We start from the raw sequence: 21,784 nt of genomic DNA, 5'->3' as shown, positions 1-21,784 counted from the left end.
TAGGCCCAGAGCTGAGAGGGAGACACACAGAGCCTCGTGTGTATAGAAATGCTGCTTATTTTGAGCTTGGGGGTGCAGGTGGGTGGAGACCTAAAGGGCGTCCACCCTGGGGGAGGGGAAAGCCTTGGGCTTTATAGACGGTTTCTCTGGAGGGAGTGAGTACCTGGGCCGGAACAGCCGCTGTCATAAAAATTTGTAAACAACCGATGTCTGGGACCCCTGCAAGGATCTCATCCTGCAGAGATAAGGGAGGGGGTAGCTTCGTCCTTACCAAGGGGCACGGATGCGGCACAGCTGTCTGTTTTACAGCCTGGGGATTGTCCGCTCTCCTGCGGATAATCTTCCCTTAACTATGTTCTGTCCTACACAGACTGTTCCAGTTCCCACCAGAACAAACCTCACAACTGTATCTCTTAAATGGATAATTAAAAGTCATATCAGAGAGGAGCTAGTCAACAGGTTCGTGTGTCACACTTTTCAGGGCTGCTTGTGAGATAATCTGTCTGCAGTCCCCTAAGTCCTTCTCTCCATGCGCAGGTCACAGTCCTGAAGTACAAACTCTGCCGAGGGACTGTGAAAGGAACATGAAGCTTCCAGAGTGCTGGGAACGCTGAAGCTGCCAGGGGGATGGACCCCTGCAGGCCCTTTGGTGCACAAGTGGCCCCCTGGTGTGGCAGCTCTAGGAGGAGCCGAACCCAGAGCTAACCCGGGGGGCGGGGCTGGCAGAGCGGCCTCCCTGTCCCTCCCCACCCCCGCCCCCGCCTCTTGATTATATGAGCTAGACATTGAGTGTGGAGTGATGCCTTCAGGACGAACACCTCTTTTATATTTAACATTCACTTATTAAATGGGAAGAGCCCCTTTCCCTGTCCTAATCATTTTTTATTAATAGACAAATTCATTTATCCAAGGAGTTAATATCTTGACCCCTAAAGAGATGTTAGGAAATGTATGTGTCCACGTTTAAGAAGTATCTATCAACTGAATGCGTTTATTGGGCAGCTGCTGTAAGCTTGCACGGTGCTACAGCTAGAAGGACGAGTACAATGTGCTGCTTGCCCTAGAGGAGCTAACACACCTGCAGCCTGAGATTCCTTCCTAAGTATTTACTCAGCACCTTGACCGCCCGGCCCCACGCAAGTGATGAAGAGGTGCCGCTTTGCCTTCACTGGGTGAGTGGCAGAGATGCGCACAGAGGAGGGGAACTTAGTCAAGCCTGGGGCACAGCCAGGGTGGGCTGGTGGGGAGGGAGGGGTGGGAAGGTGAGCCCCCCTGTGCGAGGTGAGGGCCGAGTGGGTGGGTGGATGGTGGAAGCCAGCTCGCTAAGGAAGGAAGAGGGTGGGAGGGACCTTCAGAGACCTGGAACTGAGGATGACAGTGGAATGTGCATATCAGGAGTGAACAGGGCCTGTGTGGGGGATAAAAAACAGCTCCTTCTTTCCCCCCAGAAAGGTAAGGAGGAAGAAATGAGTTCCAGCTGCCAGGAGCCAACAGAGGCAGACAGCGTGCTTCACCCATTTTACTGGGTTGCCTAGAATACAGACCCTAATCGAGACTTCAGATGCACAAACTCAGTGCTTGCCACAAGATGTCATGCAGGACACAAAATACTTGGGATAAATGCCACTTGATAGGCATTTATTATCAAATAAGCCCCAAGTTCAAGTTGGTTCAGAAAATACAAATGTCCATTACAAATCTTAAAAGGGGTAAAGTCCATGGTTTTCCAGAAGGTTTGGGCAGCTTTTCACCTAAAGCATCTTGAGAACGAGTGCTCCGGGCACACTTGGGGCAATGCCGTGCCAGCGCTCATGTGGCAGGGATGCTCCCTGTCTGGGGGAACAGGTCTGATTCTCCCTGAAGATCCACTGCTCTCCTGAGACATCAGCACAGGCTCCAGGCAGCTGCGGGGAGGGGCTGCAGTGTGTTAAGGATGGGAGACCAGAAATGGAGAGTGAAAGAGACTGTCCAGGCGTCAACTTACCCACTGCTCATCTGTCCTGTGCTGATGCCAGCAGCCCTTCTGCCCCCCAAAGTGCAGCTTCCTGCTACGGCTGAAAAGCGTTGGCTCCTTTCTTCCCTCATTCTTTGCATTCTTCTGACCTTTTAAGGCGGTACACAGATATTAGTTTTAAAAGTGTCATTTAAGGAGGAAGAAAATAGAGACCTCTGTGCACTCAAGTGAATGAAAATTCACACAACTGTTTCTGGTTTGTAACTTCGTGAGGGAGGGGGATCATGTCTTATTTTGGACAGGAACTTCTGAGAATACGGTAACAGGGGAAGAAGGTCTCAAAATACTGCTTTCTCCTCCCTTTCTCCAGAGGGGGCTAATGATTCTCATTCCGGGCTTTCTCCTTCACATTTCCCCTCTCCTTGCAGATGGTGTCACAGAGTTCTGCTAACACCCTCTCTGACAGTCAGAGCTGTGTAGAAGTCCCTCTAGTGCACCCATCCTGAGCTGCCCGGGATTCAGAGACTGCGGAGATCCCCTGAGTGTCTGTCCTCTGACCGTCCCCAGACATAGGGGACAAAGACCTCATTTAGAGTGGGACTCTGGAGCTTTTTCCAGAGTCAGACTGCTTGGAGGGGGCCACTGGACAGTTCTGTAAGCACCTGAATTGACCATTTCATGGCCGATTTTTTTGCCATGTCCTCACAGACTTTCTTCTTGAATATGTCTAGCACAGTGTCTGGCACATAATGGTGCTCAACAAATAGCATTTTTCCTCTTTTCCTGGCAAGGATGTTACCAAAAAAAAAAAAAAAAAAGAGGGAAATTTTAGAAGAGAAAGAGACAACTGTGCACATCTCAGGTGAGGGTTGGAAATATTTTGTACTTTGCACAATAGAGATACCAAGGGTTGGCTGCATGAAGACGGGGCTGTTTTTGCATTATGCTTGGAGAGATGCCAAAAAGACCTCCTGCTGCTTTCCTTATACCCAGAATAAATGGCAGGCAGCCGCGTCTAGAATCTTACCACGGCTTTCTGCCCGCCGATCTGGAGGACAGAGTAGAATGACCCGGTGGGAGAAGGAGTCATCACTGCTGGGCCTGCGGGATGCACTGGAAGGACGCTGGCGTCACCAGGGACTTTCCACAGCTGACCCTGGGTCTGCTGTGACAGCTCCTACTGTCCAGGGCTGTGAAATTATTCAGAAGAGCCAGGATAATGGGTATACATTTCACCTGCTTGAGACTGCTTGGCAATTTACTTCTGGGATTTATCTTTTTCTCTTTACTGATTAATTTATAATCTATTCCATCTTTCTCTTCCCTTATCTGCCATTCACTGCTCTTTTTAGGGATAATTAAGGGAAGAGACTACAATTTTCTACCATAGCATTTGTTACAATTCCATTCTACTCTTCTGTGACTACGTGGATCCTCCCACCTTGCAACTATCACCCCTTTTCTTTCTCAGTTCTTGTGCTTCTTGCAAATGTTTTGAATATGTTGGTGAAGGAGCAGTTGATCCATTTTGTGAGGCAAATTTCTATTTACCAATGTGCAAAGAGTACACATTCAGGGACCCTAAACATAGGTATACAATAAAGTATGCAGTGTCCGAGAAAATCTAGCTGTTTACTACAACTTGATGAAATGAAATGATGGACTTGAGCCTTTCCTTGGCTTTTCTGGGCTTGGCTAGTTATGGAGGGGTCAGAAGAGGAATTTTGTTGATGGATGATAAAAGATTATTGGGGAGAACTTAATGGGCTTGAAGAACATATAATGGACTGGAACAAAGTCTGTTGGACTTGCAGACTGGACACTGGTTTGTGACAAAAATCTGTCCAGGTTTGTTGACAGACTTCAGTCATCTTCTCTGTGACATGAATTCAGCTAATGAAAATTCAGGTAAGGGACCAGAGGTAATTGTTTTCTTTTTTGGTAGGTCTGGACTTTAGGCAGATGAGGGAATTTAGAGAACAACTTTACCCTACGTTTTGGGAGAGATGGTGGACTGGGAGGTGGGGGGAGGTCAGAGAGAACTGGAGGCTTTTTTTTTCCAGTTTAGCATGTGCAAAGCCATATTTTGAGGTATCTATTTCTAAGCCCCAACATTCTCCTGTCTGAAACTTCCCTAGAAATTTCTCATGTTAAAAGCTGAGTTTGAGGACATAGAGAGAAAAATTGAGTTAATAGCTGAGTGGTAAAGGATCTCATTAAACCAGTTTCTCATTTCTGGGGCTAGGCCAGTACCATTAAACACTTGTATCTCATTTTAGGAGATGGCACTGCAAATGGGCTTTTAAACAGGGGAAAAACAAAGGTTAATGTTTGGAACAATGTGTAAACCATTTTTTTTTAGAATCTGGAGGAAAGCCAGTTGAGGTGTCTAGATGTTAGACTCAAAGTATCTTTAGTGAAAGTAGAAGTACGTAGCAGAAGTAGGTAGTGAGTGGCAATCTGACAAGTTTTTTCTGCCTGTAGTTTATAGGTCACAATGTATGGGCTGCAGCTTGTAGGCCTTAGGAAAAAAAAGTAGTGTTAATTTTATTGAGTCTAAGTCAGAAAAAAAAACACCTGAAAACATTAGTTTAGAGACATGTAGCCAGGAAAAAATTCAGGATTTAGTCTAAATTGTAAGTAAATAATAAAAACTCAAAAACAATGAACAATGTTAGAATCTAATAAGAGGTGTGTTACAGTTTTTTTGGAAAAATGATTTTTTTCTCTCTAGTCCCCCTTTTTACCAAAGACAAATCACAGTGGACTAATTTATCTGTAAAATAAGTTTTAGCCTTATTATATTTGGCCTGACTGTATGAAGTGTAGTAAGAATAGTGATTGGCCATATAAGGTCTTTTAAAATTGGCTTTGTTGGAACTTTTTAAATAAAGAATTTCAGATAAGACTTTTAAAAGCCTTGAGACTAGCCAAGCTAAGAATTTGTCATCAGACCGACTATCATACCTATATGAATTGGGTAAATTTGTCTTTTTTGAGGTCTCAAAATAACTTGAGTTTCCTGGACCTGTCAGAATGTGACATTTTTTACTTATTACAGGTCAAGAACCTTGTAAAGGCACCATGCAAACAAGGTACTAGGCCAGTCTTTTTAAGGGGCTTTTTATTGGCTCTACAAAGTCTACCTCAATTTTTCAAGCAGTTGGGTCATATCTGAAAATATGTCTTTTCAGTAAAAGCATTGGTAAAATAACCCATGTCTCTAATTGTGACCTGTTATAAAAGAAAATAATTTTTACTGAAATTATTATGTAAAGAGCTATATTCTCATAAATTAAGAATACCATAGTTTTCAAATCTTGGGGAAATTAGGTAGAAAGATAAATGTTTTAGATTTTGTTTATAAAATACACTTTACTCAATTTGTTGTAAGTTATCAATAGCTAAAAATTAAAAAAGTTTTTTTGACTTTTGGAAAGCAAAACATAAAAAGAATCAGCAATGTTTTAAACAAAAAGGTTATGAAAAAAATCTTTTTAGTCCTCTATTAGTTGGGTCTCATGTAATTAACTCTCCTTTTGTTTGATGTTTGGTAAGCAATCTTTATGAATGCCTTAGCTTTTAAATTAGAGTCCTGGAAGTTTTTACCTAATCTAATGGCATGATCTCTAAATTTATCAAAAACCTCTATTCAAAAGTATTTGTCAGAGTCTTTTTTATGAACTTTAAAGATGCAAATTTTGGAACATAGCTAATTATAAACCTCTTTTTGAGAAGAATAAAAGTAAAACAGTAAGAATCTGTGAATGACAAAGGTCTTAGAATAGCCATGGTTAAAGACACAATTGATGAGGAAATTTGGTTATTTGTTGGGCATATAACAAGTTTTTTTTTTTTAAGAGGATCACTTGAGCCCAAAAGTCCAAACAATTTAACATAATGATCATAATTATTACTGATAACATATACTAAGACATCGTAGAATTTTAGGAATCTCGTACAATTTTGGAGCATATATGAATAACACATTTATAGAAATAGAACCCAAAGAAAGTTAAATATTTCTTATTTGACAGTGTTTCCCATATGATTTAAAAATACCACAAGCATTTCTGGAGTTTATTGTAGGGCACAGCAATCTTCCTACAGCTCAAGCAACAGGTTCCTGAACCGTCAGGTGGAACTGCTTGCATACATTATCAAGCTAGCCGTGAAAAAAATGGTTTACCTGTTTATGAAGGTGCCATGATTTATATTTCTTGATGAAAATTGTAAATGGTTACTTTTCTTAATTATTATGTACCATAAGGAAGGATGAAACACAAATGACCAAATATTTGCAATATATGTAATACACATGATGGATAAACTAGTAAGAAAATAACGCTATAGTAAAATGTCAAGAATAGGCAGTTAAAAAATGTAAGTACCAAAGTTTAATTAAAATATGAAAATATTTTAGGCATCACTAGTATTACAAATCAATATAAAAGCATACACTTATAAGCAAGAGATTGGCAGAGATGGAAAAAACTCGCAGTGCCCATGTCAGGGAGGAACTGGGCAAAGTGCCTTCTCATTTATTATTAGTGGGAGCGTTCACAGGGACAACGCTTATGTAAAGCTGTTTGGCACCAAATGATGACAATTTAGAATATGCACACTCGTTTTCTGATATGAGAATTTCCCACTTCTTAACTCATCCTGAGATAAACAAACCAAGCCCAAAGGAGGTCGGCCGGGATTGTTCAGTACAGCGTCATTTGTTTCACAGGATTGTCAGTGGTAAAACTCTGCCTCCGGTTCCTTCTAATGTGTATGTAACTCACTGCATTCTCAGCTATGTTTAGCCCCAGGGCAAGCCCCAGGTGCCCTGCTAGTGACCGCGCAGACATCTCCTTTGTTCTGGGTGGGAATATCCCACAGATGCTAGAGTGGGACCCTGGCATTGGGTGAGGAGCAGCCACTTTGCATTTCCCTGAACAAACCGTTAACGTCCAGCACATGGCAGTGGTGGCAGCTCCACAGAGGAAGCATCGCCCAGGTGACTGCTGTCCCCAGGGCTCAGTGTGGCTGCTCTGAGATCCACCTGTAGGCCCTTATCCAGGGCAGGGCTGGTCTCTCCCACCCTGACTGGCACCAGCAGGGACTAGAGACTGGGATGACCTGGGGCTGCTGAGGAATCACAGGGTCCTCCTTTTTCTCCCTCCTCTGCCACCTTCGTCAGAGCTTCGGGTTCCAAGAACAGCAGCCTTGTCCCTCCACTCCCTTTAGACACATGGTCTGGGGCCTATTGTCCATTTGGGAGACCCGAGTGCCCTCACAGCAGCAAGCTTTGCTTGTGTGATTAATGGTGTCTCCACCTGCAAGTGTCATCTGGTGGTCAGAGGGGTGTGTAGGCAGTATACAGCAGTCCTGTTGTGGATTTTCTTCTAGAGGCAACATTTGGAATTAGAAACCTATTTACATACACTTTGCATTAATTTGCATATCAGCCTCTGATAACTAACTCCAGATACTCTTCTATGAATTCAACTAATTAGTGCAGCTAACCAGTGTTGTAGCCCAACCCGGTTTGAAGGGCAGTACACATGTGAATTACTGAATAGATTTGTAAAAACATAATCATGGTAATGGTGAATCAGCTTAGGCTGCTCACAGATGCAGCTGGCAATAGCTGTTGCTTAGCCCTGATTCCTTATGCTGAAGTGATATCTCAATTCACAAATTCCAGAGAAATTGTGCTTTTATACCTTTTGGCTGAATTAGCCCCCATCACCCTAGAAAACAAGGAAGGAAAAAGAAACTAACATTTATTTACTATCTTTCATTTTATACGCACCATGCTGATGCTAACATAGTTATTATTCCACATTTATTCTATTATTTAATAAGAAATCTACATTGTCAAATTGGCTTAGGAAGAGTCAAAACACACAGAAAAGGTCATGTTGTGGATTTTGTAGATTACGTGCCCTGAAGGTTTGCAGAGCAAGACCTGCATAAGTGCAACCTGCAGCTCTGAGTTTACCTTTTCCTCCATTTCTCCTTTCTTACCTGTTGTCCTGGAGTGACTAGACCTGCCTCACTGGAGCATTGGAAGTCCAGGGAGGGGGCAGCTCAGCCTTGTGTTGGTTCCCACTTGATGGCTTCCACCAGGCATTGATAGCATCCTGCACAGTATTGAAATTCCATGCTGACCAAATAGTCAGAGTCCTTGAAGCCCATGCTACTCTATTCAGGCCTTAAAATACTGACCTTAATGGATCTTAAAGTAACTAAATGTATACATTTTTATACATTTAAGCTAGATTCTAGTATAGGCCAGCATTAATAAGTGCCCACCTCTCCCTTAAATTGAAAAATAATTGGGGCGATTCTACACATTAGATTTTTTTTAAAAAAGAGGACAATATTTCAATTTTAGCAAGAACTGCTCAGTCTCCCTTCCTTTCACTCTCCCCTCTTTCCCCAATCCACGATGGACACAGGTGTTTGAGAAGAGGGTCTGAGAATAATGGTGTGGTCTTTGAGAACAGTCCTACTGCCCATGGGTTTTGAGTATGAATGATGGAAATAGGCAGTTCTACAATAATAGCTGGAGACTTCAATACCACACGATCAATAATAGAGTAACCAGACAGAAATAACTAAGGAAATAGAGGACATGAACAACACCATAAACCAACTAGATCTAACAAACACATAGACAAAAGACTCAACACCAGCAACAGAATACATAATCTTCTCAAGTGCACATGGGACATTGTCCAGGATAGAGCATCAGTTGGGCTACAAATTAAGTCTAAATAGGCTTAAAAAGATAGATATCATACATAGTATCTTCTTTGACTACAACAGGATGAAGTTAGAAATCAGTAATAGAAGGAAAACTAGAAAATTCACAAATTTGTGGAAATTAAACAACATACTCTTAAACAACCAATGGATCAAAGAAGAAATTGAAGGAAATAAGAAAATGCTTAGAGACCGATGAAAATGAAAACACAACATACCAAAACTTATGGGCACAACTTAAGGAACTAGAAAAAAAGGAACTAAACCCAAAGTTAGCAGAAAGAAGGAAATAGTAAAGATCAGAGCAGAGATAAATCAAATGGAGAATAGAAAAACACAAGAAAATCAACAAAACCAGAAGTTATTTCTTCACAAAGATTAGCAAAATTGACAAACCTTTAGCTAGACTAAGAAAAAAAAAAAACAAAAGAAACAAGTTACTGAAATCAATATCAAAGTGGGGACATTATCAATTACAGAAATAAAAAGCATTATAAGAGCATACTATGAACAATTGTATGCCAACAAACTGGACAACCTACATAAAATAGACAAATACCTAGAGACACAAAACCTATCAAGACTGAATTGCAAAGAAATAGAAAATCTGAACAGATTCATAACTGAGGAGATTGAATCAGTAATCAAAAAGTTGACCAAAAAAAGAAAAAAAAAAAAGCCCTATACCTGATGGGCTTCACTGGAATGCTATCAAACATGTTCCTTTTTTTTTTGGGGGGGGGACAGAGTCTTTCTTGTGTCTTTCTTGTTCTGTTGCCCGGACTAGAGTGCCATGGCATCAGCCTGGCTCACAGCAACCTCAAACTCTTGGCCTCAAACAATCCTCCTGCCTCAGCTTCCCGAGTAGCTGGGACCACAGGCTCCCACCACCACACCCAGCTAATTTTTCCTATTTTTAGTAGAGATGGGGTCTTACTCTTGCTCAGTCTTGAACTCTTGAGCTCAAGCGATCCTCCCTCCTGGGCCTCCCAGAGTGCTAGGATTACAGGCATGAGTCTAGTCATGTCCTAAGCCTTCAGGTCTTTCCGTTCTTGCCTCAGTTTGGTAAGTGGCATGATTTTCAGTTTTTATGGTGCAGCAAAGGCCCCCCCCCTCCAGCCCCTGCCCAAGGTGATGCTCACCAAGGCCATGGCACCTTGCACAGTACCCTGCACATAGAATGCCCTCAATATTTGTGCAGTTGGGTCAAGTCAGAAACAAACCAAGTAGTAGAGGGTTAGTTTGTGCAAAGATAGTAAGTAGGTGATACAGGTAAAACTGGAAGTCTACACTTCAGCATCAAACATTTTACATTTATTTGAGAAATCATTTGCAAGTAGTTCACCAAAAGATGTTGGTTTAAAGCAGTGGTTTTCAGCCTTGGATGCACACTGTAATCACCTGTGTAACTTTCAACAACACTGTTTGTTGCCCAGGTCCTACTCCAGGGGAAGCTGATTTAATTGGTCAGTTGCAACTTGGGTTTTGGGAATTTTAAAAGCCCCCCAGGTGATTTTCATGTGCAGCCAGGGATGCAGACCACTGGTTCAGGGTGAGGGATGCCTTAAGTTTTGCATGATTTCCATATGTGCTATGGGAATTTGCCCCAGTTTGGGGTCTCAGACATAGCTTTGCCCTGGTAAAATCAGAGGACTGCTTTAAGATGCACTCAGCTGTTTCGTTAAATTGCAGCAGGAGGAAATATCTTCTCAGCAGTTCTATCTTTATGTCACTTGCTTTTCAGATTAAGAGGCTGTTTCAGGCACAATTTGATTTAGTTTAAGTTGAAAATCATAAATAGCCTACAGATACTAAAAAAGGATGAAAAGAATTTGCAAACGTGGAGTGCAGTATAAGTGTTTTCAAATTTCTCTTATAATTAGAAATGAAAAATATATTGCTAGTTCCTTTATTTCTAAACTCAGCTCTCAGCCATTTCCCTAAATTATTCCACATCCTTCCAAGACACTCAAACTTTCTCTGGAGGGGATTATTCCAAATGGTGAAGAGTACTAGATGGACGAGAATCTTGATGGAATCCTCCCTCTACTGCAGAAGAGTCACTTTCCAGGACCTCAAAGGCCTAGGTAAGCTGCACGAGGAGTCTGTTCTATGGAGATGCGTGAGCTTTAGAGTCAGGCAGAGTTACTATGGCTGAGTCCTGGCACAGCTGCTTAGTAATTGTTGGGCTTTGGACTTCACCTGGAACAGTTATGTAAACCTCACCTGCAAGAAAAGGCATAGTGATACTGATTGAAAAAATAGCAGCAGTTCATCTCTCCCTGTATCCAAGCTCTTTGCAATGGGATTTTACAGCTGCTCCCATTGAGAGGCAGAATCTGGGCTGGGCTTCTTTGCTCTGGCCAGTAGAATGCAGTGGGTATGGCAGTGTCCCAGTTTCAGGTCTAGGCTCAAAAGATCTTGAATGCTTCTGCTTTTTCTTTTAGAACCCTGCCATCTCCATGAGAACAAGCCCATTAGCCTGCTGGAGGATCAGATACCATGGGGAGGAGAACCAAGGTGCCCCAGTTGATAGCCAGCTGACCCCTAGAAGCAGAGATGCAGCAGCTAACTTCCCCCTCTACACACACATGTGCATGTGCATGAGGGAGCCCAGCTGAGCCCCAGCCTGAATTGCTTGCCAGCTCAATCATGAGCTAAATGTTTTGGGATGGTGTGTTATACAGCAATAACTAACTAATACACACACCCAGTGCACACAGGATTCAATGACAGGTTGATTACAAGTTATCTGGCAAAAAGTAGGCACCCTAAATGAAAAATAAAATCCTAAGCCCCTCCACTGACTGAACAGGCCTCCTCTTGGACAAGAGGACCCCAGGAAAACCTTAAAACTGAGTTCCTGGCCATGATGGAAAGGAAGGTTGGATAGGCCTCCTTATTCCTCCTCTCTTTTGGAGTTTAGACACTACAACTGACCAGGATTAATGTTAACATAGAGATCATAAGACTGACAAAATGGACTCTGTGGCAATGAGATACTAATTTACAAACAGGACCTAAGGCCATGCAAGGCAAAGGTTAAGTCACACCAGCAGGCCATCAATTTGCTTCACAGATCACTTTGAGTTAGTACATTGTAGCTTGCTCTGCGATTAACAGACTTATCTTAAAACATTCCTTTCTACTAAGTCCAAGCCTTAGACAAACCTTTATTTCTTTAAACATTATAAATCAAAGAATGTTAGAACCCACCTATGATCTGTAAGCCCCACTTGGAGATGTCCTGCCTTTTCAAGCCAAACCAATATATACCTTCCATGTACTGATTTTTTATTTTAACTGCAATTCCTGTCTGCCTAAAATATATAAAACCAAACTGGCACACTTTCTCAAGAACTCTTCAGATTATGTAGCTCAGGGCCATTGTCACTCACATTTGGCTCAGAATAAACTTCTTTAAATTATTTTACAGAGATCGGGCTTTTTTTCCCACTAACATAGACATGTATGCAGGTGATTGATGCTTCAACTCACACATCACCCCACACCACAGGAGGAAACAGACAACCACACCCTGTTCACTAGGGCCCCAAGGCCACATTGCAAAGTAAGAGCTTTGCCTTTATTCCTTCCAAATCTAAAGTCTGGAGGTAACAGCTATGGACAGGTCTGAAAGCATGGGGTTCCCTCTTCCTGGGACCCCATCGTCGTTTGATCACTGAATGATCTCTGCGCGGGGGATGGACCCATGCTAAGCAGAAGGTGGAAGCAGCGGTCTACTTTTCTACACTTCCTATCTGCAGCCCTCTGCTCTCTCTAGGGGCACCATGTCTCCCCACTTTGGGCCTGAGGGGAAGGTCGGTAGGGAGGTGGTGCTCCCTCATCGCTGGAAGAGAAGAGGGGGTTCAGACGCTTCACCTTCCTGAGTTTGGGGGAGACAGAGCCCTCAGAGCCGCACTTCCAGTGTGGCAGCCACTGGCCACGTGGGCCTACTGACACATGGGACATGTCTGCTCTGAACTGAGATGCACTGGAACTGTAAGATACAGAGTACGTTTCAAAGATCTAGTACAGGCCGGGCATGGTGGCTCATGCCTGTAATCCTAGAACTCTGGGAGGCCGAGGCAGGTGGATCGTTTGAGCTCAAGAGTTCAAGACCAGCCTGAGCAAGAGTGAGACCCTGTCTCTACTAAAAATAGAAAGAAATTATGTGGACAACTAAAAATCTATAGAGAAAAAATTAGCCAGGCATGGTGGCACATGCCTGTAGTCCCAGCTACTCGGGAGGCTGAGGCAGGAGGATCACTTGAGTCCAGGAGTTTGGGGTTGCTGTGAGCTAGGCTGATGCCACAGCACTCTAGCCTGAGCAACAGAGTGAGACTCTGTCTCAAAAAAAAAAAAAAAAAGATCTAGTACAAAAAAAATGTAAAACACAGTCATGTACTGCATAATGAAGTTTTGGTCAACAGTGGACCACATACATGATGGTGGTCCCCTAAGATTATAATATTGGATTATAATGTACTTTTACTGTACTTTTTCTATGTTTAGATACACAAATACTCGCCATTGTGTTACAACTGCCTACAGTGTTCAGTACAGTAACATGCTGTGCAGATTTGTAGCCCAGGACCAATAGGCTGTACCACACAGCCTAGGTGTACAGTAGGCTGTACCCCCTAGGTTTGTGTAAGTGCACCCTGTCATGGACACAAAACAAAGAAATCGACTAATGACACATCTTGGAATGTATCCCCATCGTCAAGTGATGCATAACTATACTTCCTTAATAATTTTATATTCATCACACATTAAAATGGCATTTTAGATATATTGGGTTAAATAAATCATATTATTACAATCAATTTCACCTGTTTTTAAGTTTTCTTTAATGTGACTACTAGGAATTTTAAATAACGGCACGGGTCACCTTCTATTTCTATCGGACATCGCTGCCTTTGAGGACTGTCTCCCTTTTCAAAATTCAGGTCGCCTCCTCAAAAGACCAGTGGCCAGGAAAGTTATGAAATCTGAACTTTAAAAATAATTTGTTATTTTATTGTTTCCATTTGTGAATAAAGGTTTAACAAAGCTCTTCACCCCAATATAATCTTACATTTTAGGTTTAATATTAAACACAATACATTCATTTCAACATCAACCTAGGATTCGACATCACTTTGCACTGGGGTGGCAGATTCAATGAGAAGACGTTGTCCTTGTCCTCAAGGCCTTTACAATTTAGCAAGTTTTCTAAGGATTCACTGCAGATCCTTACATTTCCATTTTTCATAGATTTTCTTCCTCCAGTGTGATCAGGGAACAAGGCCAAGACCAAGTTTGAACCTCTCATAAACTGCAGGATTTTTCTTTCCATGGTTTGTCAGCACTTTTAGTTTCTAACATCAGAAATACTAGTTGCAGGCCACAACTGGGACAAAGAACATGACAAATTGAACCTAAAGTCACATTGCACCTAATATTCACAAGCACGTGAAATGGGACACGTCTTCCAACACTTTCAGTAGGTTCCCAAGACCCTTCATCCACACTGGGTTTCAGACTGAGATGGTGCCCTGTGCTTGTCACTGGGGTTGACATGGGACTGTGCTTGCTGAATTCAGGGAGACGGGGGCTACGATATTATGAAGGGAACAAAACTTCACAGACACGTTAAATAAATAACAGTCTAGAGAAAGCAAGCACAACGGCCAAGGTTAGCTGACTCAAGGAACATCCTTTTTCTTTTCCAATAAACAACATTGTCAGGGAGAGACACACTGTCTGGATGTAAAAATGCTTTGACAGCTGTTCAGGAATGACTGAATTTAAGAGGAAAAAAGATGAAATCCACATTTTAATTGTAAACAAATGTGTCACTGAAAAAATTTCAGATCCATAAATCCATGTAATAATCATCACAGTAGTTTGAAATGCAAGGAAATTTTTATGTGGCACGTATTTCTTTTTCTCACCTTCTCCCTTTTTATTAATAAAATCATCTGAAGTTCCTAAGTATGTAATTACTTTTTATGGGGGAACCCATAACAAACATCTCCCATTGACATCAGTGTGAATATTAATATTGGGAAATTAGTTTTTTCAATTTCTATTTTGTATGTATTGTTACCTTTAAAAAAAAGCCAAAGATGTAGAGTTCTGCATCTCAGATACTGCATTTTTTCTTATTTTTAATTATGGTAAAATACACATAACATAAAACTTACTATCTTAACCATTTTTAAGTGTGTAGTTCAGCAGGGTCAAGGATATTCATAACTGTTGTGCGACCAATCTCCAGAACTTTTTCATTGTAATACAGAAACTCCACATCCATTCAGATGCTGCATTTTTGTTTGAAAAAATGTGAATGTAAAAAGCTTCATTTCTTCAATTATTAATCAACAATAGTTGCAACTTTCCCATTCTATGCAGTTCCTACACTTTCAGGAACCATGGACGGATGGGAAAGAAATAACAATGTTCCAGAGATGGGAAGTCCCTGCAAGGCAGGGATGGGTGACATTGTACCTGCGGTGCTTTGCAGTGTCTGTCACAGAGCAGGCACTTCATTAAGAGGTTGTTGATTAAATAAATAAATAAATACTTCCAACTGGCATGAGGGATAAATGCAGGCTCTCCCTAAAGTTCCCCACGACATGCTGTGGACTGACAGCGCCTGTGCCTGCCAACTCCCTGCCTGGGCCGGAGCCTCCGCCCCACTCCCCAGCCCCAGTGCCCTGCCTGTGAGGGGACAACCGGCCTGGCCTACGACTCCAGCTGCTGGAATTCCAGGATTTATGACCTGATGCTCTTCCAGCACCCCCCTTTCCTTGTCCTCAGAGCCTGGGCCTGACTGTGCCTGCACCCCTTGTCCTGTCCCCGGCCCACAGCTCCCTCCACCCCTCACGCCTTCTATGGTGTCTCTTTCTTTCATCAACTTTTGTCCCCTTCCCTCAGTAAAATAACTCCCCCCCCCAGCCCATTCACATTGGAGCCAAAATTCCAACCCACAGCATAGAAGTTCCAGTTCTGGGAAAAGTCAGTTATATTCTGGAACAAGAACCAGCCTCATCCGCCTCCAGAGATCTTGGAAGCAGTTTTAGGTCTTCTGGGATCTCCAGAGAAATTTCTGTCTTATTTCCTCTGACTAAACTATTTTTCCTCTGCATTCAAAATAAAGAATGTTTTAAAATATTATGATGGCCCTAAAATGGAATGAAGTACTGACACGTGCTCTAGCTTGGGTGAACCTTGCAGACATTATACCACATGAAAGAAGCCAGACACTAAAGTCCACATGTTATGATTCCTGTTATGTAAAATGTCCAGAAAGACAAGTTTACAGAAACCAAGTAAATTCGTGATTGCTTAAAGCTGGGGGAGGAGGATGGAGGAGGGTGATAGCTAAGGGGTGCGGGGTTTCTCCTTAGGTGATGAAAATGTTCTAAGATTGACTGTGGTATTGGTTGTACATATCTGCAAATATATTAAAAGCCACTGTCCATTTTAAGCAAATTGTAAGGTTTTCAACAATTGTAACAATTGTAAGGTTGTCTCAAGACAATTGTTTTACAATTTTAAAAAACTGTGAACTATTTTCTACATACAAAATTATATATGCATATATATGGTATAAAGAAAAAGAAAATAAATACCCTGTACCGATCACCTACCTAATAAATACAACTGCACCACTACCTATGAAGCCTTCTGCATGGTCTTTCCCAAGTAAAACCTTTGTTTGCCCCTTCTAGAAGAACCAGTCATCTAGAGTTTTAGAAAAATTATTCCTGTGACTTCATTATAGTTTTACAATATATGTATGTGTAAATATTGTTTAACTTTTTAAGTTTTGAAATTTTCTGCAAGTATGCTGTAACTTGTATTTTCCATTCAACATTGTATTTTTTAGAGTATTCTGTGTTTTAATTAGTGATTCAATTCTGTGTACTTTACTATAATTAACAGTACTCTAAATTGAAGACAGTAAAACCTACTTCACAGAGGATGCTTGCGGGACATTGAATATAAAGTACTTATAGCAGTGCCTGATACATTATAGGTATTATATATAAAGAGTATTATATAATGGTTAACAATTGTATATATTATAGCAATTGCTCTTTTCTCTGTGAGTATATATGATTTCATCAACTGCATTAGCCCTTAATAGTTTTCAAACTGAGGTAAAATCCAAGTTATACAGACCTTTGGGAAATGCCTCCCTCTAGATATTTGGAGTTTCTGGATAGCTAAGACTTAAATTTTTTATGTACCAATTTATTTTTTATGTACCAATGTGTTTTAAAGTTTAAACAAAATAAAGGAATGAGTTGTATAAAAAATTTCAGCCATTTCCAAATTTATGAACGTGTGTGATAAAACAGACTACAAAATATTTTGTGTTCTACTTTTAAAACATGACTTCACTTGTACACTTCCACATATTGACATGCCCTGCGTAGTTGCCATGTTTGATGTGTTTGTGTGCTTCACTGACCTCTGTACCAGCTAGAGAGAGCAGCCCAGGAGAGAAGAAACGAAGCCATCTGGGTCCTAGGCAGATCTTACATTCCTATTGGGGGCTGTCTTGGCCCATTTGGACTGCTATAACAGAATACCATAAACTGGGTGTTTTATAAACAACAGACATTTATTTCTCACAATTCTGGATGCTGGGAAATCCAATAACAAGGTGATGACAGACAGGTGTCTGGGGAGGGCCCACTTTCTTGTTTATTGATGATGTCTTTTCAGCATGTCTTCCTATGGTAGAAGGGGCAAGGCAGCTCTCTGGGGCTGCTTTTTTTTTTTTTTTTTTTGAGACAGGGTCTCACTCTGTCACCTTGGCTAGAGTGCAGTCCTCATAGCTCACTGCACCCTTGAACTCCTGCCTGAGCCTCTCCAGTAGCTGGGATTACAGGTGTGCACCACCACACCTGGCTAATTTTTCTACTTTTTGTAGAGATGGGGGTCTTGCTCTTGCTCAGGCTGGTTTCAAACTCCTGCCTTCAAGCAATCCTCCCCCCTCAGCCTCCCAAAATGCTAGGATTACAGGTGTGAGCCACTGTGCCTGGCCCTGGAGCTTCTTTTGTAAATGCGTTAATCCTATTCATAATCTCATGAATGCCCTACACCTCCAAACACCTTCACTGGTGCTGGCGACTGGTTTCAACATACCAATTTTGAGGGGACACAAACATTCAGACCACAGCAGGGGCCATCAGTTTTTTTCTGTTGCACCTATTGGTGCCAGTTTCCACTCTGCTGTCTGAGGGTAGTTTTGATCCTGTAAACCAACAAAAATTGATGTGCAGCAGCTGCCTGGAACCCTGTGCTGACAAGGACTGTGAGGTCCAGCTTCGGCTCAGCGCCAGAGTCCTCCGATTTAGTACTGGTGTCTGCAACAGCCATATTTCCCTACATGCTGCTCCTAATTATAAAGAGATGATGTTAAATGACTCCAAGGAGGAGCGAGGCTTCCAAGTAACATAACCTGGGCACTCAGGGAGCTGGGAGCAGCTAAGACAGCTCTCTCCTTTCATTAATACTGCACGTATCTGGTTATGATATATTTGCAAACATGTAGATTTACATGCACTGTAATTGTGTTTAGTATTTGTACCCTGACCCTGGCATTTAAATAAAGAATATTTTAACATTTTCAAGGAGTTGAGCATCTTTAAATTGTTTCTGTTATTTCTAATTTTATTACATTATGGCCCAGAAATGTGATGTGTAAAATATTTGTCCTTTTATGTTTACTAAGTATATAATTTTGTTTTTAGAATATGATAGAAGATATTTCCATTTTTTTTTGCAAGTCTATTAGCTTAGTTTTTTAAAAAGATTTTGTTACAACATTCTTTTGGGTATACAGATCAGTTATGTTTTCAGTTTCATGTGGTTTTTTTAAAAAAACCATTTCTGGCCTGTCATTCTTACACTTTTCCTTCTATGCCCTATGCTCCAGATTCTATGTCTAGTACATGTTTATTAGTTAAGATTGCTTTCAGCTCTAAGGACCAGAAAGTCTGACATACAGTATGAACAAGCAAGGGTAGGAGACGAGGCTGAAGAGGAAGGCAGGGCCAGGTTGTCTAAGCTTTTATTCTATCATGATGAAAAGCCAGTGGCAGGGTCTACATGGGAACGGGAGGCATATATCATGTTTTTCACGTTTTCAAGAGATTACTCTGGATGCTGAGTGGAGAGTGGACTGTTGGAGGGCAAGAGAGGAGGCAGGGAGACGGCCTGGAGATGGCCTTTGGCAGCAGGCGAGGAAGGTGGCTGAAACTGGCTGTACAAGAGCAGACAGAGAAGAGGCTGCAATCAGGATGCATGGTGCAGGCAAAGGCAACAGGACTTGCTGTGGGATCTCATGGGGAGTGAGAAGGGAGCAAGAGAGTCAGGAATGATTCCTTGTGCTGGAGTCACTTGGGTGCTCCCCTGGGGAAGAGGCCCCAGGCCTGGGGGTTATCAGCAGACTGTTGAGACTTAAAGCTGTGGGACTGTGTAGGGTTGCTCTGAAAAGACAGGTACATAGGAGAGAGAAGGGGACAGAGGGTTACTAGAGATCCGGTGGAGGAGGAGGAAGAGGATAGAAAAAGGTGGGAGGGAACCCAGGAGGGGGGTCTGCTGATGTTGGCAAGGGACCATTACACACACAAAACTCCAGAATTCTAGGGGTGCAGCCTAAAAGGACTCCTCAACCCCTAATGTACTTGAAGTTGTAGCTTCAATCTTTAAAATAAATGGGATTCTTGCCATTTATTTAATAATACAAGCGTTCCCCAATTAGTAGTTTTCTGGAAGAACATATTTTAGTTTTTAATGCCCAAACTGCATAGCAGCTATCTATCTCGCAATACATTTTTGAGCTGATATTTATATAGGTAAAATTTGTTTTGAGTCTTCAAAAAATGCAAGATTTTAAACTAAACGGTTTGCTGGGAAAGCTCCATGTTGCTTCCAAATACAATTGGTAGACCATCAAAACCATGCTAGTCACTTTGCAAAGCTTTGGAGTATTGACAAAGGAGATCTACATGTGTGATGTTGCTGGTCTTAGGCCACTGCGAGTGCCCACAAAGTAATGGTACGTTAACAACCATATTAAACTTGAGGTGACCAAGAAGCAGTGTTTTAAGCATTTTACATCTTAACATGTTACGTGCAACATATATCTAGGAACCATGTTGTGACTTAGGTTATTGGTAGGGTTTTTGACTGACTTCCTATGCCTTATAATTTTGCCATTTAAAATAATGGGAAATAGGTTTTCATTAGTTTTTTTCTTGGAAAAGGTCAGACATTTCAGTCATAGATTACTTATAATTATTAATGACAGATGGCTTTCCAGCTTTGTCTTAGTTTTATAATTTTAACTTTTTTTTTTTGAGACAGAGTGTCACTTTGTTGCCCAGGCTAGAGTGAGTGCCATGGCGTGAGCCTAGCTCACAGCAAACTCAAACTCTTGGGCTTAAGCGATCCTACTGCCTCAGCCTCCCCAGTAGCTGGGACTACAGGCATGCGCCACCAGGCCCGGCTAATTTTTTCTATATATATTTTAGTTGGCCAGATAATTTCTCTCTATTTTTAGTAGAAACAGGGTCTCGCTCTTGCTCAGGCTGGTCTCAAACTCTTGACCTCGAGCGATCCACCCGCCTTGGCCTCCCAGAGTGCTAGGATTACAGGGGTGAGCCACTGCGCCCGGCCAATAATTTTAACTATTTACCTTGCAAATTACCTAACTCCATTTCTTCCAAATCTTGCAGTAAAACTGATGCTCCAGGAAGATGTATCACCAAAATTCTGCTGTTTTGCATCCTCCCTGTGCAGAATTGGGGTTGTGTATTCTCCAGTTTGAGAAGCATGTTGTAATGTAGTTAATCAGAAAAACCAAAAGGAGAAATGCCTTAGAGAATTATCAGTGTAACCCCCCAAAGCAACAAATTATTAAAAGTGGCTCTGGGCCAGGCACAGTGGCTCACGTCTGTAATTCCAGCACTTTGGGAGGCCAAAGCAGGAGGGTCACTTGAGGCCAGGAGGTCAAGACCAGCCTGGGTAACACAGTGAGACCCCTGTATACAAAAAAATTTAAAAATTAGCCAGGTGTGTTGGCATGAGCCTAGAGTCCCAGCTAATCAGGAGGCTGAGGCAGGAGGGTCCCTGGAGCCCAGGAATTTGAGGCTGCAGTGAGCTATGATCAAGCCACTGCACTCAGTCTGGCCGAAAGAGTGAGACCCTGTCTCTAAAAACTAAACTAATTAATTTTTAAAAATTTAGAAGTATTAATAGTTCTGAAGGAGTATTTAAAAAGAGATATTAAAAGCAGTTTCATCTGATTGCTCATGAGAGGGTTTAAGAAAAGAAAAAAAGCAAAAAAAAATTGTTTCAAAGGAGTCCTATAATAGGGCAGAAATGCAAATTGCGTACTACCTTCCCTCATAGACTTAACATTTTTGGAAAGGACCAACGTGAACTTTTGGTTCTGGTAGCCCACGTTAACTCACTATGGCCACGGGGTCCCCAAGAACATAACCAAGGCCTGTGAACCAGACTACGTGAAGAGTCAGAAAAGCAGCTTAGGCGTTTACTTAACTGTGCAGGGGCATTTCCTGACTGCACAATGCAGGAATCGGGGCTTTCCACTGCGCTGTTTTCTGCTTTTGGTAAGAGTGGCAAAAAGCCACTTGGAGTGGCTAAGTGCGCGATAGGCCTCACTGCGCATGCCCGCGGGAGTGAGGAGGCCGGGCAAGAAGGGGCGGGGCGCGGCGGAGGAAAGGGGCGGGGCGCGGCGGAGGAAAGGGGCGGGGCGCGCGCAGCTGGCAGAGGCCCGAGTGGCAGGAATCAGGAAGGGATGGCTACGCTTCGCAGGCTTCGAGAGACGCCACGGCACTTACTGGTTTGCGAGAAATCCAACTTCGGACACGACAAGTCGCGCCACCGGCATCTCGTGGAGACGCACTATCATAATTACAGGGTGAGTCCGGCCGTCCGGGTCTTTCCGGGCCGCGCTCGGCTACTGGTGGCGGGACCGCCTGCGGCCCGCCGAGGGACGGGGCCCTCGCCGGGCATGCTGGGAGCTGTAGTCTAGCAGCC

The 21,784-nt window shown here is 42.4% G+C and overlaps 1 protein-coding gene and 1 long non-coding RNA gene across 10 annotated transcripts in view; one reads left to right on the top strand and one right to left on the bottom strand.

Annotated features, from left to right (window-relative positions):
* Window positions 1–1,660: 1,660 nt before the first annotated feature.
* LOC123638195 lies at window positions 1,661–21,747 on the bottom strand. Of its 2 annotated transcripts, none has more exons than XR_006735224.1 (3): window positions 21,586–21,747; window positions 7,973–8,088; window positions 1,661–1,917 (listed from the first exon to the last, which is right to left on the bottom strand). It is a non-coding gene; the product is annotated as an uncharacterized LOC123638195 (long non-coding RNA). The 2 variants fall into 2 exon arrangements; XR_006735223.1 differs by lacking the exon at window positions 1,661–1,917 and adding an exon at window positions 2,030–2,103.
* The window catches only part of RPP40 (ribonuclease P/MRP subunit p40), a 29,815-nt gene continuing 29,514 nt past the window's right edge, over window positions 21,484–21,784 (top strand). For all 8 annotated transcript variants that reach the window (XM_045551624.1, XM_045551626.1, XM_045551623.1 and 5 more), the window contains exon 1: window positions 21,484–21,665. In XM_045551624.1, the coding sequence (XP_045407580.1) occupies window positions 21,543–21,665 (123 nt within the window). In that variant the 5' untranslated portion in view covers window positions 21,484–21,542. The remainder of the gene's footprint in view (window positions 21,666–21,784) is intronic.

This window comes from Lemur catta, chromosome 5 (assembly GCF_020740605.2).
Source record: "Lemur catta isolate mLemCat1 chromosome 5, mLemCat1.pri, whole genome shotgun sequence".
In the NCBI taxonomy this organism is placed as follows: domain Eukaryota; kingdom Metazoa; phylum Chordata; class Mammalia; order Primates; family Lemuridae; genus Lemur; species Lemur catta.
This window is presented reverse-complemented; position numbering and strand designations above follow the sequence as displayed.